Source organism: Euprymna scolopes, chromosome 9 (assembly GCF_053919585.1).
Source record: "Euprymna scolopes isolate OS-2025 chromosome 9, ASM5391958v1, whole genome shotgun sequence".
Classification (NCBI taxonomy): domain Eukaryota; kingdom Metazoa; phylum Mollusca; class Cephalopoda; order Sepiida; family Sepiolidae; genus Euprymna; species Euprymna scolopes.
The window spans coordinates 140,593,732-140,608,850 of record NC_136490.1 but is presented as its reverse complement, the minus strand read 5'-3'; the positions used below and the strand labels follow the sequence as shown (position 1 = coordinate 140,608,850).

Genomic DNA, 15,119 nt, shown 5'->3' with positions numbered 1-15,119 from the left:
CATAATTTTACCACTATCCGAATGGATGAGGTTGGATCCGGAAGTAAAGACCAAGCTTAATGAGGAAGAAACTTACGCTTCAAAACAATAATAAGCACATTATTGGAAATTATGGCGTTAGCTCATCCACAGTCTTCAGCTACAGAATACCACTTAGTTACAGATGCTAGTCAATACGCTGCTGGTGCTGCATTACACCAGTTGATAGATAAGAAACCAGTACCTATAGATTTCTTTTCCAAGAAATTTTCTCAAACCCAAGCCAAGTATTCCACATTTGACAGAGAGCTACTAGCAGCTTATTTTTCAGTGATACATTTCCGCCACCTCATAGAAGGTCGTCACGTGACAATATTCACTGATCATAAGCCATTATGCGGAGCCCTTTATAGTCAGACACTAGCAAAGTCAGATCGACAACAGCGACACTTATCACTTATTATATTGCTGATGTGGAGTACATTAAAGGAGCTGAGAATATAGTTGCAGACTGTATGTCTTGGCCTGCATTAGCTGTGCAGATAGATGCATGCGACTTGGTTGAAATAGCCCAGGCACAAAAAGGTGATGACGAAATAAAGTCATACACTAATTTGAAAGAATACTGTGTGTCAAGCGAAGTCAGCTCAGTCCTATGCGACACTTCAACTAAGTAGCCCAGACCATTTATCCCAAAAGAGCTTCATCAAGCTATTTTCAACAGTTTACATAGCTTGGCACATCCTGGTATGGGAGCATCTATAAAACTGGTCAAGTCCAGATACTTTTGGCTTAGTTTAGATAAAACGATTAAACAATTCTGTGCAGAATGTGTAGTGTGTCAACAATCAAAAATTCACAGACACACAAAGTCTGCAGTCCAAGAATTTGAGTTACCATCTGCACGTTTCCAGATGGTACATATTGATATCTTTGGACCCCTGCCCTTAACGCGCAATGAGTCCGACCCTTACCTGAGCCCTTACAAATATTTGCTTACCTGCATCGATCGTGCAACTCGCTGGATTGAAGTACAGCCTATGACTGAGATAACTGCACAGTCGGTAGCAGAAGCGTTTATCAATGCATGGATATCTAGATTTGGAGTCCCACTGCATGTTGTAACTGACAGAAGTAGTCAGTTTGAGAGCGAATTGTTCCAGAAATTAGCCAAGGTAGTAGGTTTTTACCGATTGAGGACAACTTCATATCACCCTCAAAGTAATGGGATGATCGAAAGAGCACACTGTACCCTTAAAGTGGCAATAATGGCTCAAAAAGAATCATGGATGAAAGTGATACCGGTGATTCTGCTGAGTATACGTAGCACCCCTAATGAATCAGGCTTTTCCCCTTTTACGTCTGTTACTGGAGCTCCGATATTGATTCCTCAGCAGTTGATACACAAGCAGAGAGTAGGAGAAATTCCAGTTAATAACCAGTACATACGTAATTTGTGTGAATGGATGTCCCAAATTGATGTACTCAACAACGGAAAAGGATATATCCATGACAGTCCCAAAACATTTATACCGAAAGGTTTATCTTCCTGTGAAAAAGTATGGCTCAGAGTTGATCGAGTTAGGAAACCATTAGAAGCACCATACTCAGGTCCTTATAAAGTTTTGACTCGATCAGATAAGCATTATCAGATCAATATGAACAACGGTACTCATACACACGTATCAATAGATAGATTAAAACCGTACATAGAACCAACTTGTACTAATAAAATTAGACCGACTGAGAAGGCACAGACAAATGACAGTACTACTAATGATAAACATATTAAGACAGACGATACCGACAAAGTTGAAGATAAAAGTGCTGACACATATAAGTCTAGATCTGGTAGGAAAGTAACATGGAAAAAGAAAAATGAATACTTTTATTTTTAAACAAATTTAGGCAGTACACATATTTAATAAGTCTGTGGAGGGTACTTAACTCCGTTATTTGGAGGGGGACTCGTGTACTGAACTACTACTATGATGCTGCTATGGTATGCTTCCCTTATTTCTCTCTTTCTCCCTACTCTTCTACTTTTCCCTTCCTTTCTTCTCTCAACGTCACCAAAGGTTTCAGCCAATCGGAATAGAGGACTGTCTTGGAGGGAGATACAAAGAAGAAATCTGTCTGAGACATGCGGAAACGAGAGATGCATCAATACGTGATGGACCAGTTTCCCTGGGTAAAGACTTTTATCAAAGAAATGTACCATCCTCTTTGTACCCTATATCTTGGAAACCTTTATAAAACATCATCAATCCTAAAGTCTCGTCACACTTAATTATAACCGCTGTTTTATTTTCCACAACCGTTCTTCTTCAGCACTCTTGTTCTCTCTCTAATGTCGGAGGTACCCCAAAAAGAGGACCGACCGAAATGGTAACCCTTTTTCAAATGTCATTAAAATTTATGGTAACCACCATAAATATGTGTGTGAGTTTTTTTTTTCTTTTTAAGAGGCTTTATAACTATAATATTTGTAAATAAATACTGACAAATATTTTTATACCTCAAGACGCTAGTGTTTCATGCTTCTGACTAGGAGGCATAAGGGATCACATCAGAGATGCTCCATGGTGTAGTATCTTTTCTTTTCCTGCGGAACAGTGTGCAAATAAGGCTACTGAATGGTTCAAAGCAGCAACTGAAATGCACATTCCCACACAGAAGTTCTTTAGTAAACCTCACTCTTCACAATGGTTCACCGCTGATTGTGCAGCTACCATTGCTCAAAAGATTTTCTGCAGATTTATCATACATGATGGGCTCCTTCAGTCTTTGACAGACTATGGATGCCCACGACGGGGTGCTTGCACATGAAATATTTTTTTGTGGCAGGAGGTGCGCAATCTCCAACTACACCTCTACTGAGTCGATATTATTAAATAGCAGTGCCAAGTGAAGTGTCTGCATCGGACAACTGGAAACAAATGCCGAGATAACCAGAGACCACATAAGCGCCTAGAATTCCAAATGGTTACTCATCTGCTATTAACCAGGCTCAACGTTGCTTAACTTCAGTGATCTGATGAGAACCTGTGTGTCAAGGCGATTATGCCGTATATATATATCATATAATATATCAGGCATAAGTCCAATACAAATAGACAAATCTGTAGAAGCTACAAAAGAATTTTAAGAGAGAAGTAGCCACAGCCAAGAGAAGGTGTTCAGAAGTCACTAGAAAATGTATTGAATCGCAGAAATTAGGGACTCTTGATTTTTAAAAATTCATAACAGTGTTGTAAATAATAGTCAATTAACAATTATCTCAATATCCAACATCCTGGAGATTGTCTGCACAACAGCCAAAAAGGTAAATCTGCTTGCTCGATGGTGTGCCTCAAACTCCAATTTAGACCTAACTAACTACTCCCTCCCAAATTTCCCTTTGCGAACTGAAGCCACACTCGATGATCATCTCTTCCCTTGTTCGTGATGCCATTAAAAACCTAGACACCTCAAAGGTATGTGGGCCTGATCTTATCCTTGCTATGCTATTTAAAAATGTTCCGCTAAGGTTGGTCAGGTGCTCTCCAAACTTTTCAACAAATGCCTTACTGAATCTTGCTTTCCCGACTGCTGGAAAATTGCTTCTGTTGTACCAGTTTTCAAAAAATTTTGGCGAGAGAATTGACCTACTAAATTATCGCCCCATTAGCCTTTTTCCCTTTTTGCCAAACTCTTTGAGTCCTTAATCAATCAAGCACTAGTCCGCCACATAAACTTCTTTCTGATTAACAGTATAGATTCAGGCAAGCCCTTTCTACTGCAGATATCCTAACTGTAATCTTCGAGCGTATATACCACACACTGGTTTAGGCTAGGACATATTTAAGACCTTTGACAGGGTTTGGCACGATGGTCTTTTTATCAAAATTAAATCATATATTACTGAACACTTAACATAATCAAATCCTTGTTAGATAATAGAAAAATCCAGGTTGCCCTTGATGGTCGTACATTTGAACAACGTGATATCAATGCAGGTGATGCATAGGGGTCAATCCTTGAACAATTATTATTCATGATATTCATAAACGACCTCCCTGATAAAATTGTCTACGAGATAGGTATATTTGCTGATGACACTACACTCCATAAGACTCGAAATTAGCTTCTTTCCTAACTACTGGACTTTAGAATTCCCTCCCAGGTCCCTGATTCCCTTACTGTGCTGACATGCAGAAGTTCAAGTATAATGAGAACAGACATCTCGCTGCTCAACTCCCTACATACTTTTGGCATAGTGCCTTGTTTGAGGTGCATAAACAGTAAAAAAAAAAAAATTTAAAGAAAGAAAAAACAGAAGTAAAGAAAGATGACTGAATAGTGATTAAATAAAAGCTCAACAATAGGAAGCTATACAGATTTATTTGGCGTGTTTTGTATTTTTATACGCCGGTTTATTTTCCTTTTTTTTTATATGGTTTATTTTTTACTAGTCTTTTTAACTGTAAGTCTTAGAAAGTAAATACGCGAACGCGAATTTAATCATGAAAATATTTGTCAGAGAATTAGGCAAGAAAAATTTCATTGGCCAAGAAACACGAAGAGTTAAATAAGAGAAATTGTAAAAAGAATATGGTGATGGTAATGCTGCTGCTGATTGTAGTAATATTATAGAGAGGGGGGGGTGTTAATACGAAAATATTTCTAAAAAACAAATATTTTTATTCTTACAAAATAGGAAAGTGAGCAAAATTTAACTACCAGAATAAAAATTATAATTTTTTTTAATTAAGAATTTTGAATTAAAAAATGTCAAGAAATTAGAAAGAGGTTAAAAAAAGAGATTAAGTTGGAGGAGGTGTAAAATAAGACAAAAGAAAAGGGGGTTAAAGCTTTAAGAAGGGGAGGGAAATGCGAAGTAAAAATTGAAAGAGGGAAAGAAAGAAAAAAAGGGGGGGTAAAGCGTTAAGAAGAAGACGGTGACGGGGAGGAGAAAGAGAGAAAGAAAAAAGCGATTAAATAGTGAGGAGGTGCAAAAATAATGAAGGAAAAAGAGAGAGAGAGAGAGTTAAAGCTTATCAAAGCAAAGGGGGAAGGAGAAGTTAAAGACTGAAAGCGAGAAAGAAAGAAAAGGGAGAGAGGGAGTTAAAGCGTATAGAAAGGAGGGGAGGAGAAAGAGAGAAAAAAAAATCTGATTTGAAAACGAGGCTCAGTTTGTTCCCGCCTTCCTTTTTTTACGAGGATCACATCAAACTTTTCAACATGGCGGATAAAGAGGACAGCGAAAATTCTCCTGCCCACGATTTAGTCGTCACTAAATATAAAATGGTGGGAGATATGGTGAATGGTAAGTTTTGGTGTCGGTCGTCTGCCATGTTTGTAAAATATTCGTTCTTGCAGTTCTGACATTTTGGCTTGTTTTTTTGGACTTTTCAACACGACCATGTGATGATTTCCAGGTCCACCATGCGTCCAAAGTGACGACGTGCTCTGAGAGAGAGAGAAAAAAATCCCTTTTCTTTTTGTTATATTTACGTGAATTTTTTTTTTTTTTAACATGTTTTGATACTGTTGGGATTATTTAATTTTGAAGAATAATAAATTTTTAAGCTAAAGAAATCAAAATTTTTACCTTTTTTTACCCCCTTATTTAAAAAGTTAACCCATATGTTCCAAGGCTTTTTTTTTTCATCTATAAAAAAAGTACACCGCGATATCGACAAAGAGTCTAACGTTTAATATATTTCAAACAAAATCTTAATACCTTAAATTTTTAAGTTTTAATAGATTTACTGGAGTTGGTTAAAATAAAATTACAGCTAACTTGTTTTAAAATGCCATTCAAATTGATAAAATTGTGGTCACCATTGCTGTTATATACAAATATCAATTTACCGAAAATTCACTTTTTGTTCTCTTCAAAATAATTTATGCGAGGAAATATGAATTTCTTATTGTTTGATCAACAATAATAGTTTATTTATTTTATTCTTTATTTATAGTTTTGCTTTTCGGCTCATCAAAACTCAAGGTTTATCCAAAACGTTATAAGCAAGTAAAGTGATTCCCCTTTAGAAAGATTGGAGCTCTTCAAATTCGATTTCAATAATAAAATCGAATGGCGAACGGAGAATTGTTTCACGTGTAAAAATTTCTTTATCCTCGATATAATTTGTTTTCTGTTTATTCTGTACATAATGTTATTTTTATAACGTTTTTATTGTAAACTTGCAATAAATAAATACTCTAAAAAAAATTTAAAAAAAAAGCGATTTTATTTTAGTTCGAAAGTATGAGGAGAAAAATAAATTTATATTTAAACTGTTATGTTCACGTTTCGCCCGATGTAACCTCCGATCTTTCGAACTGTACCTTTTATTTAATTCGCAGGTTAAATTACTTTCTACTGTCGGTCATGATCGGATAAAGTGTTAATTTTATGTTTTAAATTACCATGAGTAAAGATAACCTTCAACTTCACTTAGACCTGATTGTGAACTAACGATCCATATAATAAACCCACTGGTTAAAAGTCGTTGGATTAAAGGGTTCGCTTTTAAATTTTGTAAGGGTTTTCAAGTTCGACGATTAGAATTTTTCCAGGTTTGAAAACTGAAATTCCGAGTTTAGATCGTCTGAAACGTCGGTGGAGAAGAAATCCTTCACGACTGAGACAATTTTTATTTTTGTACCTTTTCTCCACGTTAAAAAACGACCCTGGTGTCTAACTCTGTCCCGTGGGGAGGCATTGTAAATAGGTATAACAACGAAAGATAAAAAAAAAAAAAAAAATCCAAATATAAAATATCAATTCTCATCTAAAATATTTCCTAGGAAAATAAAGTTAAGGTACTTTATTCTCTTATGGTACCGACCGTGCTATGTTTTTTAAAAGTATTTTTAAGTTTCACAATATCTTTATTATTATGGTGCTAAGAGTGATCCGCTCTATTTTTTAAATCGTATTTCCAGGTTTAATTAGTTTTATGTTTTTTTATTCAATTGTAAGGTTAAAGTACAGAATAGGTACAAAAACCCCCTCCCCATGTTAAGAATGGCTTTTTAAATAACCTTATTTCAGCACGGATCACTCTCTGCATGAGTACCATTATTATTATTATTAAACTGTTAGGTTGTAATCCAGAATAGTTATAAAATACCATCCTCTCATGTTAAGAATGGCTTTCAAAATTACGTTATTCCAGCACGGTAACATAAGGGCATACGTACCTTCAAGTTTTGCGAGCGCGGTAACGAAAGTGCATAGTCTCCTATTTTTATTTCTTTTTTTTTTTTTTTACACCTTCCCCGTGTTAAGAATGGCTTTCTAAATAATAAAGTTGTTTCATTCAGCATGGTAGCATAAGTACGAAAATTAAATTCTTTGATCTTTAAAAAACATTGATTTTTTTTTTTTTTTTTTTAAATAATTTTTTTGGGAAGTTTTAATATCTTTTGTGAATTTTGAAAATTAATCTCTTTAGCATCGATCATAATTTAGATATATTTAAGATTGTAAAGTTTAAACTTGCTCTCTCCGGTTCAAAAAAAGTAAGTAGTTATCTTATCTACGTTTTTTAAGGTAGACTGTCGACCACGACCATGTGCTGCATTTTACTTTTTACCCAGAGAGAAAGACTGGCCCTTTTTTATCACCTTTCTTTCAATCTCCTGTTATAATCCCTTCCAAAAATATTTTATAAAGTATCCCCCCTCCCTTAAAAGATAAACTCCTCAAATAAACTAAATCTATTTTTGTTTTATTGTTTATTTCAATAAAAAGTATCAATTAACTAAGCCAGCAACAAACAAAAAAACACCTTTTCGGGTGTGTGTGTGTTTTTTTTTGTTTTTTGTGATTTTTGAAAAAAAGCTCCCTTTGTTAGAAAACTGTCATTGATTCTGATTAATTTCTAAAATCAACTATTTTTATTTATTGGGACAAGTTAATAAGAATAATTTTCAGATCTCTTGTCTTAATGCTTTTTTTTTTTTTTCTTTTATTTAGAAATGCAATTACTATGTTAATTATACAGCTGATCCTTTCACCAATTTACAATGAATGTTTTAAAATAAAGATTGTAATCTCCTTTCGATAAATTTCTTATAACTCTTTATAAAAGTTGTGGCTGTTAATGTATTGGATCAGTTATAAATTATGACAAGAACTGAAAGGTGACAACACAAAGTTAAACTTAAGTATGCATATATATTTAAAAAAAAAAAAAAGTATTGACGTATTTATATTGTACTTTTTCTTTTTTTTTGTGAATTGTTTTTTAGTATTTATAATTATTTCTAGTGTTATTTAATGTTTTCTCGTGATAATTTAAATGCTAGAAAATAAAAAGCAACAATTTACAAAAAAAAAAAACACATGCACGCTGCAATTATGTAAATGAATCGGTGTTTCTTTTTTCACTGTGTTGTCGCCTTTTGTAACTCGCCGGATTTTATCGAGCCAATATTGGTAGCCATGGGGATTGATTTATACAAGTACTCAAAAATTAAAGGTTAAATTTTACTTTCCTATAGAAAAAAAGTATTTTTTATTTTTATAGATTTCGGTGTACTAATACGAATCCGCTAACTATTTCTGTTGCAGAGAAAAAAGTTTTCATGATATGAAGAAATTACAATCTTTTACAAAACATTGAACTCCAGTCCAGCTCAAATAGGAATGTCATGTTAAAATGCATGCGAAGAAGTGACATAACTAAATTCAATATTAAACCGTTCTTGTCCAGAATTCCCCCTATATTTAAAAACAGAAGTAAATCTATAATATACGTACCTGTGACGAAAATATATTTAAAAAAAAATCTACATGATATTGGTAAAGTAGTTCTATTTTTCTAAGGAAAATCATTTTTAAGCAATTAATGAGAATTCTTAGGCATTACAACGTGACTAATCTATTGCGATTTTTTTCCAAGATGGCGGGCGAGACAGCCGCTCTTTGGATACTAATAAAATTTGATTTTCTTTAAAAAAAAAACTGCATGATCAATTTACGTAATTTTTGGAATATGATTTCGTTTTGTTACAGTTACCTACATCATACAGATTTTTTTTTTTTTTTTTCGTATATGGTGAATTATGAACAGGAACTGATCAAATTTGAAAAGATTAGAAGCAATTAGGATTAACATTCAAAATAATAGCATAATAACTATGAATGTATACATGCGGAACCATTGTCACTAACCCGATCTTCTACAAAATACAATGAATGGGAAATAACAGTTGGGGTGTCACCTCAAAGGTTGGAAATAAGTCTGACTAGGTAATTCGTGTGATAAGGAGTATAGGGCTGTTAATGACCAATATCCAACGTAAATTTAATCAAGGTAATTTCAGGGCACAATTGGTTAGTTTTTTTATACTATTTAAATTCCAATATTTGACCAAAACGAAATTCTATGGCTGATTTGTTTGATTTGCATGACCCCTTTAGCACATGAAATGGTGAGCAATTCAGAGATTTTAAGAGACTGCAGGTTTCCGTTCATTAGTGTCAGACACAAACTGCAGAAAATACCACAACAGGTGCCATATTACAAGGTTGCATTGTTAGATTATCTTCAAATGAGATAACATCCACCAGTAGTCTTTGGCGAAATGGTGCAACTGGTCATGTAGATAATGTTTGTTATATTTACAAACCCATTGTGTCCCTTGTTGTAATGCAGGCTGTGAAAATGATTGGAGGGGGGGGGGGGCGTCATTAGTCGAACTGATTATAAAAACCTTTTTGATTGTGAAAGTAATTGTATGAAGTTTTGTTAAAATAAGAAACAGCATTAATCACATTTCAGGTGGTGTTTGGAGCGTCTAAACAAAACCGACAAAAAAATTATTTCATTGAACGGTTGTGATTATGACCTCCTCCTTCTCCTCTCAATAACAGAATAATCAGTGGCAATGATGTCTTATAAGATCACTAATGATTATGTAATTAAAAATGGCATTAGAAACTGTTTCACGGTGACATTTTTGACAAAATAGTTAATGGAGAGGGGGGGGGGGCTAAATTTAATAAACCATTTTCTCATTGCAGTGTTTTCCTCTTTTAATTTTTATTAACTTAGCTTTCAATTTGTCGTTTTCTGTAATTATCACATTTGTAATTTATATAATTTCTATTACATCTTTAATTGGGTAATTTAAGTAAATGAATTTATCAAAATAAAACCTTGTTAGATATTAAAAAGAATTGTAATGTTTATATCTGTTGCACTTATTGCAATAAAAAAAAATTATGTTTAGAAATATTTTATTTATTAAAAAAAACAAAACAAAACAAAAAAACGAATCATTTTCTTAAAAAGGCCAGAAAGAAAGTAAAAGCTTCAACTGCAATCATGGGATGCCAATGTTATTAACCAAGTTAGACATTAATGACTTTACCAGTTGAATGAGTTTTGTTTCAATCTTGGCAGAAGACTTGAGTTAGCTATTGCTAAACAATATAAAGAAAAACAGATTTTTACACAAGCTTTAATGATTTCAAAAGATTTATTTTTAAAAAAATTAATTTATAGTCTAACATTAGCTGCATTTGTAAGACTTCTAACATGACCTATAAGTGGCCTATGTACAAATGAACCACACAATTTTTTTATGAGAATATTTGATTCTTAGATTAATGCAAAAATATAACCATTCAAAATAAAATAACAAGAAAACTTTATTTATCAGGAAAAATTATCTGTGTACACCAAAATTACAGAAAAAACATTTTTAACAAAAAAAAGAATTTACTATTTGGAGCCAATGAATTTCGAACCGCAAGATCACCTGCCATCTTTGTATTAGAAGGGAAATGGGGTTTGTATTACTGTACACATAGATTCGAAAAAGTTTTCAAAAAACAAATATATAACAAATAAATGTTATCAAAGGCGAGATAAGTTACTTTTCTACCTAACTGGATATGTTTTCAGGGTTTTTATTTAATGTAACATGTTTATTCAGCTCGAAAAACATACTGTTTACCGATGTATTGGAAAATTCAAAATGGCGCCCCACTCTCTCTCTCTCTCTCTCTCTCTCTCTCTCTTTAACACGGTAAGTTTGGGAAAAGGTGCTATAAATATAAAACTAGACAAAATACTGTTAGAAACTCGCTCAATATATATTACGTTGACATAGGTTGACATATATTCGGTGGTTTTTTTTAATAGTATTTTGTCTAGTTTATTATTTACTAGCGAGGGGTACCCGAGTGTTTTTTGGGGTATGTGAAAAAAACCCGAAGCGTTGATGACGCGCAGTTGGAAAATAGTAAAGTGTTAAAAAAAACAAACAGGTGCGCGTTTTTGATTGACGTGACGGCGATAAGTATTCAGCAGTTACGATTTTGAATAAATGGGTTTGTTTGTTTTTAAAAACCCGCTCCCTGTTTATTAGGAGAAGCAAAATGAAAGCTACAGTCTGATGTGACGAAGTCGACATTGACCAAACTGGCTCTGGGCTTGTGATTAGTCGAGGTTCGCTTTTTTTATACCGAAAACCGAATGTAACACGTGCCAATGCGGGAAATGTGGAATAATTAACGTTTGAAAGTCAATAAAATTAAATAGACAGGCGAGCTCCGTGGGTAATTCTGAGATATTACAATTTATAGATGATATAAAAAGCTTTAAAAAGTTGTGAAGCGAGCAAGTGCTTCTTTGAAAGAAGCCTTTCATGGACATCGAGGAAAAGCGAACATACATACACACATACATTTTCGTTTTTATATATTATTTATAACACCTTTTCCTGAATTTACCGTGTTAAAGAGAGAGTCTGGCGCCATTTTGAATTTTCCAATACATCAGTAAACAATGTATGTTTTTCGAGCTGAATAAACATGTTACATTGAATAAAAAGACGAAAAATATATCCAGTTTGGTAGAAAACTAACTTATCTTACTTTTGATAACATTTATTTGTTATATATTTGTTTTTTTTACAACTTTTTCGAATCTATGTGTACAGTAATACAAACCCGGGAAATGATCTGTGTCAACTTGTGTTGCTTCAGCATATACCCAGGAATATGAGTAAGAAATTAAATTTATTACTATAATTTTGCTATACATAGTTTTGTCTACTCCATAAGTATATAAAAGTTTTTTTATTTTATTTTGAATTGTCATGTGTTATTGTGCATTAATTTAGACACAAAGTCAGTGGAGTTTTTGAAAATCCAGCTCCGCTAGCATTCCTCAGTTGGGGCGCCGCAGGTGATTAACAATAAACTAAGCCGTTCTCATAAAGAGATGGTAAAAACATCTCGACCTGCAGTAACAATACCATTGTCTGAGGCATTGTCGACCGCATATCCTTGACGGGTGACAACAACACCTAAACTTTGTCATATAAAATATGAAACTGATTTTGAGGGTTCTTCAAAGGATGGAGATGGGGGCATGTAAGTGTTATGGCATAATGGATCACCATTTTGTCTCTTCAGTAAAAGCTCCCATTTTGTGAAGACGAAAGCGAAATAGTTCTAACATAATATTAATAGGTATTTGTAGAGCTTTAGTGTTATAGCTAGCTATCACTACTATAACAAGGCATTAACAAAAATGATCCAGAACATTCCCATAAAACAATAATTAGGCAAAATATAGGATAGTGCACAAATATCAAAAGCACCCGCTTGTAAGTAACATGTATTCTCACCTACAAAATCTTTCCTATCATAACATTGGAAAAGTGCTTTACAATTTTAGACATTGCTGTTGATGGTGCAATAGCTTGTATCACATCAGCTATTTATACTCAAGGTTGGGAGAAAATAAAATAAATCTGTGAGTTAACCCATTATGCCTCGCCTCTCCCTACAGTGAATTTGTAAAAGTTTATTCTTGATTCCCCCTCCCCCCAATATAATTTTGTATGAATTTTGTGTTAGAAATTGTCATATTCAACTTTATCGATTTAGTTTTAACTAATCTAACAGTTTTTGTTATATTTGAAAAGTTAGACCTGAATAGCAATGAGCTGGCAAATCAAATACTGATTGTATAGCAATAATAGATGAAAACTATCTAATAGGATAGTTTTCATCTATTATTGTTCCTATTTACTTACCTCCCCACAGGGGCAGAGTTAGACACAAGGTTGGATTTTAATGTGGTGAAAATCCAGCTCCCCAAAATGGGGGAATTCTGGATAGGAACAAAAATAAAAATTGTCTTGGCCATGAAGGATTTCTCCTCCACTGACAGGACAGAAAAAGTAAAGTTTAGCATCAGAACCGATGCTACACTGGGATCGGTATTAGATTCTGACAAAGGAATGCTCGATATTATAGATATAGAGTATTAATATAAGACAAAATTAAATGATGAAAAATAACATTTACATTATTTATTAGTTGATCAAATATTCAGAACAAGGAATATAACAAATTTTTAATTTTTTAAATGACTAACAAATCAAACTCCATGAAAGGTATAAAACTATCTTTATTTATATATATATATATATATATATATATATATACTAGCAAAAGTACCCGTCGTTGACTGGGTTCAAAAACAGCCTACAAAAATGGACTCTTATTTATGAAAGTATAATAGGTTATGAAAAGGAAGGGTTGTAAATTTGGGTTGAATTTGGGGTTATCAAAACCAAAACAAAATATGATAAAAATAAAATAGATAAACCCCATAATTTATTATACCATACCCGTTCACACTGAAACACTTATCACAATATTCTGTGGATCTATACTAAAAAACCTTGTTAAATTTTGTGACATATTTCCATTCTATGAAGGTCAGGTGCGAACGAACACCTCATAATTTTATTATTACCATATTTCTTCAAACTGAAACATAATTATCAAATTATACTTATGCAGATAGATATGAAAAGTATTTAATAAAGTTTGTGCCTATTTCCATTCTATGGAAGCCAGGCGCGACCGCAGATCCCACAATTTTATTATACTATCCCTATTTAAGTTAAAACATACTTATCAAAGTATTTTTATGTACATCTATATCAAAAAAACTTGTAAACGTTTTTAATTTTTTATTTCAGTACTTTGTGGACCAGGTGCGAATGCAGACCCCACAATTTTAATAAACCACCGTTCTGCCAGATCAAACATACCCATTCCTGTGTCTCGAAACATTTTCTATCATATGTAATCAGTTTTTTAAAATAGTCAACCACATAGGAGCCTATTCATGACCAGACACACACACACACACACACACACACACACACACAGACGTTCAGCTTTATATTATAGATATTCCTTGTTTTGAACATTTGATGAACTAATATAGATTTTATTTTTCATCTTTTTTTTTTTTCTTTTTTAATTTTTTTTTAATTTGAAGAATATAAACATGCTCCCTCTTTACAAAACTTATTTCTTTTGTTGTTATAAGTTTTAAAAGTATATAAATAAAATATACTAGAATAACTTCACTACATCTGATTTTATATTAAAATTATTTCATATTAAAAGATTAAGATTTTTAAGGATCAAGTATTTTATAAATTTCAGTATTCAATTAGTCATTTTTGCTCTTGTCATTTGAATTACTTGTATATTAAACAGGAATATTGCCATATATCCATTTCATGTTTTTAAATAAATATTGATATTAGTTTTATATGGAAAAAAGTATGGAAGTTTATTAATATCAATTTTAGAAGAAATCGTTTGTTTTTGGTTAAAAAACAACTTTTTTTTACAGTTTGTGGTTGTTTTTTTTCCTCCCACAATCAAAATAAATGCTCTGTTAATTGCAAATCATTTGAATAACCCCACCTCAACCATCCTCCAACCACTTTGTTTCTAATAAATGTACGTTTTTCATTTTTAGGTATCCTTAAAATGGTAATCGCCGAATGCAAAGCGGGCAAATCTGTCATTAAGATTTGTGAATTTGGTGATAATATGTTACTTGAAGAAACTTCAAAAGTCTTCAAAAAAGATAAAGAAATGAAAAAAGGTTTGTCATGACAATTATTGTGTGTTCAAATTCATCACCGTTAACAAAAAAATCTTGTATTTACGTTGTGTAAAACATTTTCTCTGATGAAAACATGTTAACAATATTTGTTTGCTGGATAATTTTTTTAAAATCATTTTATCTTCAGGACTCGATCTGTTAATTTCATTTGAATTTAGCTTTGATGACAGCCATGAGTCTTTGCCC

At 32.9% G+C, this 15,119-nt stretch overlaps 1 protein-coding gene across 1 annotated transcript in view; it reads left to right on the top strand.

Annotated features, from left to right (window-relative positions):
* The first annotated feature begins 4,821 nt into the window (after positions 1–4,821).
* The window catches only part of LOC145284879 (proliferation-associated protein 2G4-like), a 57,285-nt gene continuing 46,987 nt past the window's right edge, over positions 4,822–15,119 (top strand). The window contains exons 1-2 of the mRNA XM_080133908.1: positions 4,822–5,287; positions 14,784–14,912. Coding sequence (XP_079990034.1) covers positions 5,203–5,287; positions 14,784–14,912 — 214 coding nt within the window. The 5' untranslated portion in view covers positions 4,822–5,202. The remainder of the gene's footprint in view (positions 5,288–14,783; positions 14,913–15,119) is intronic.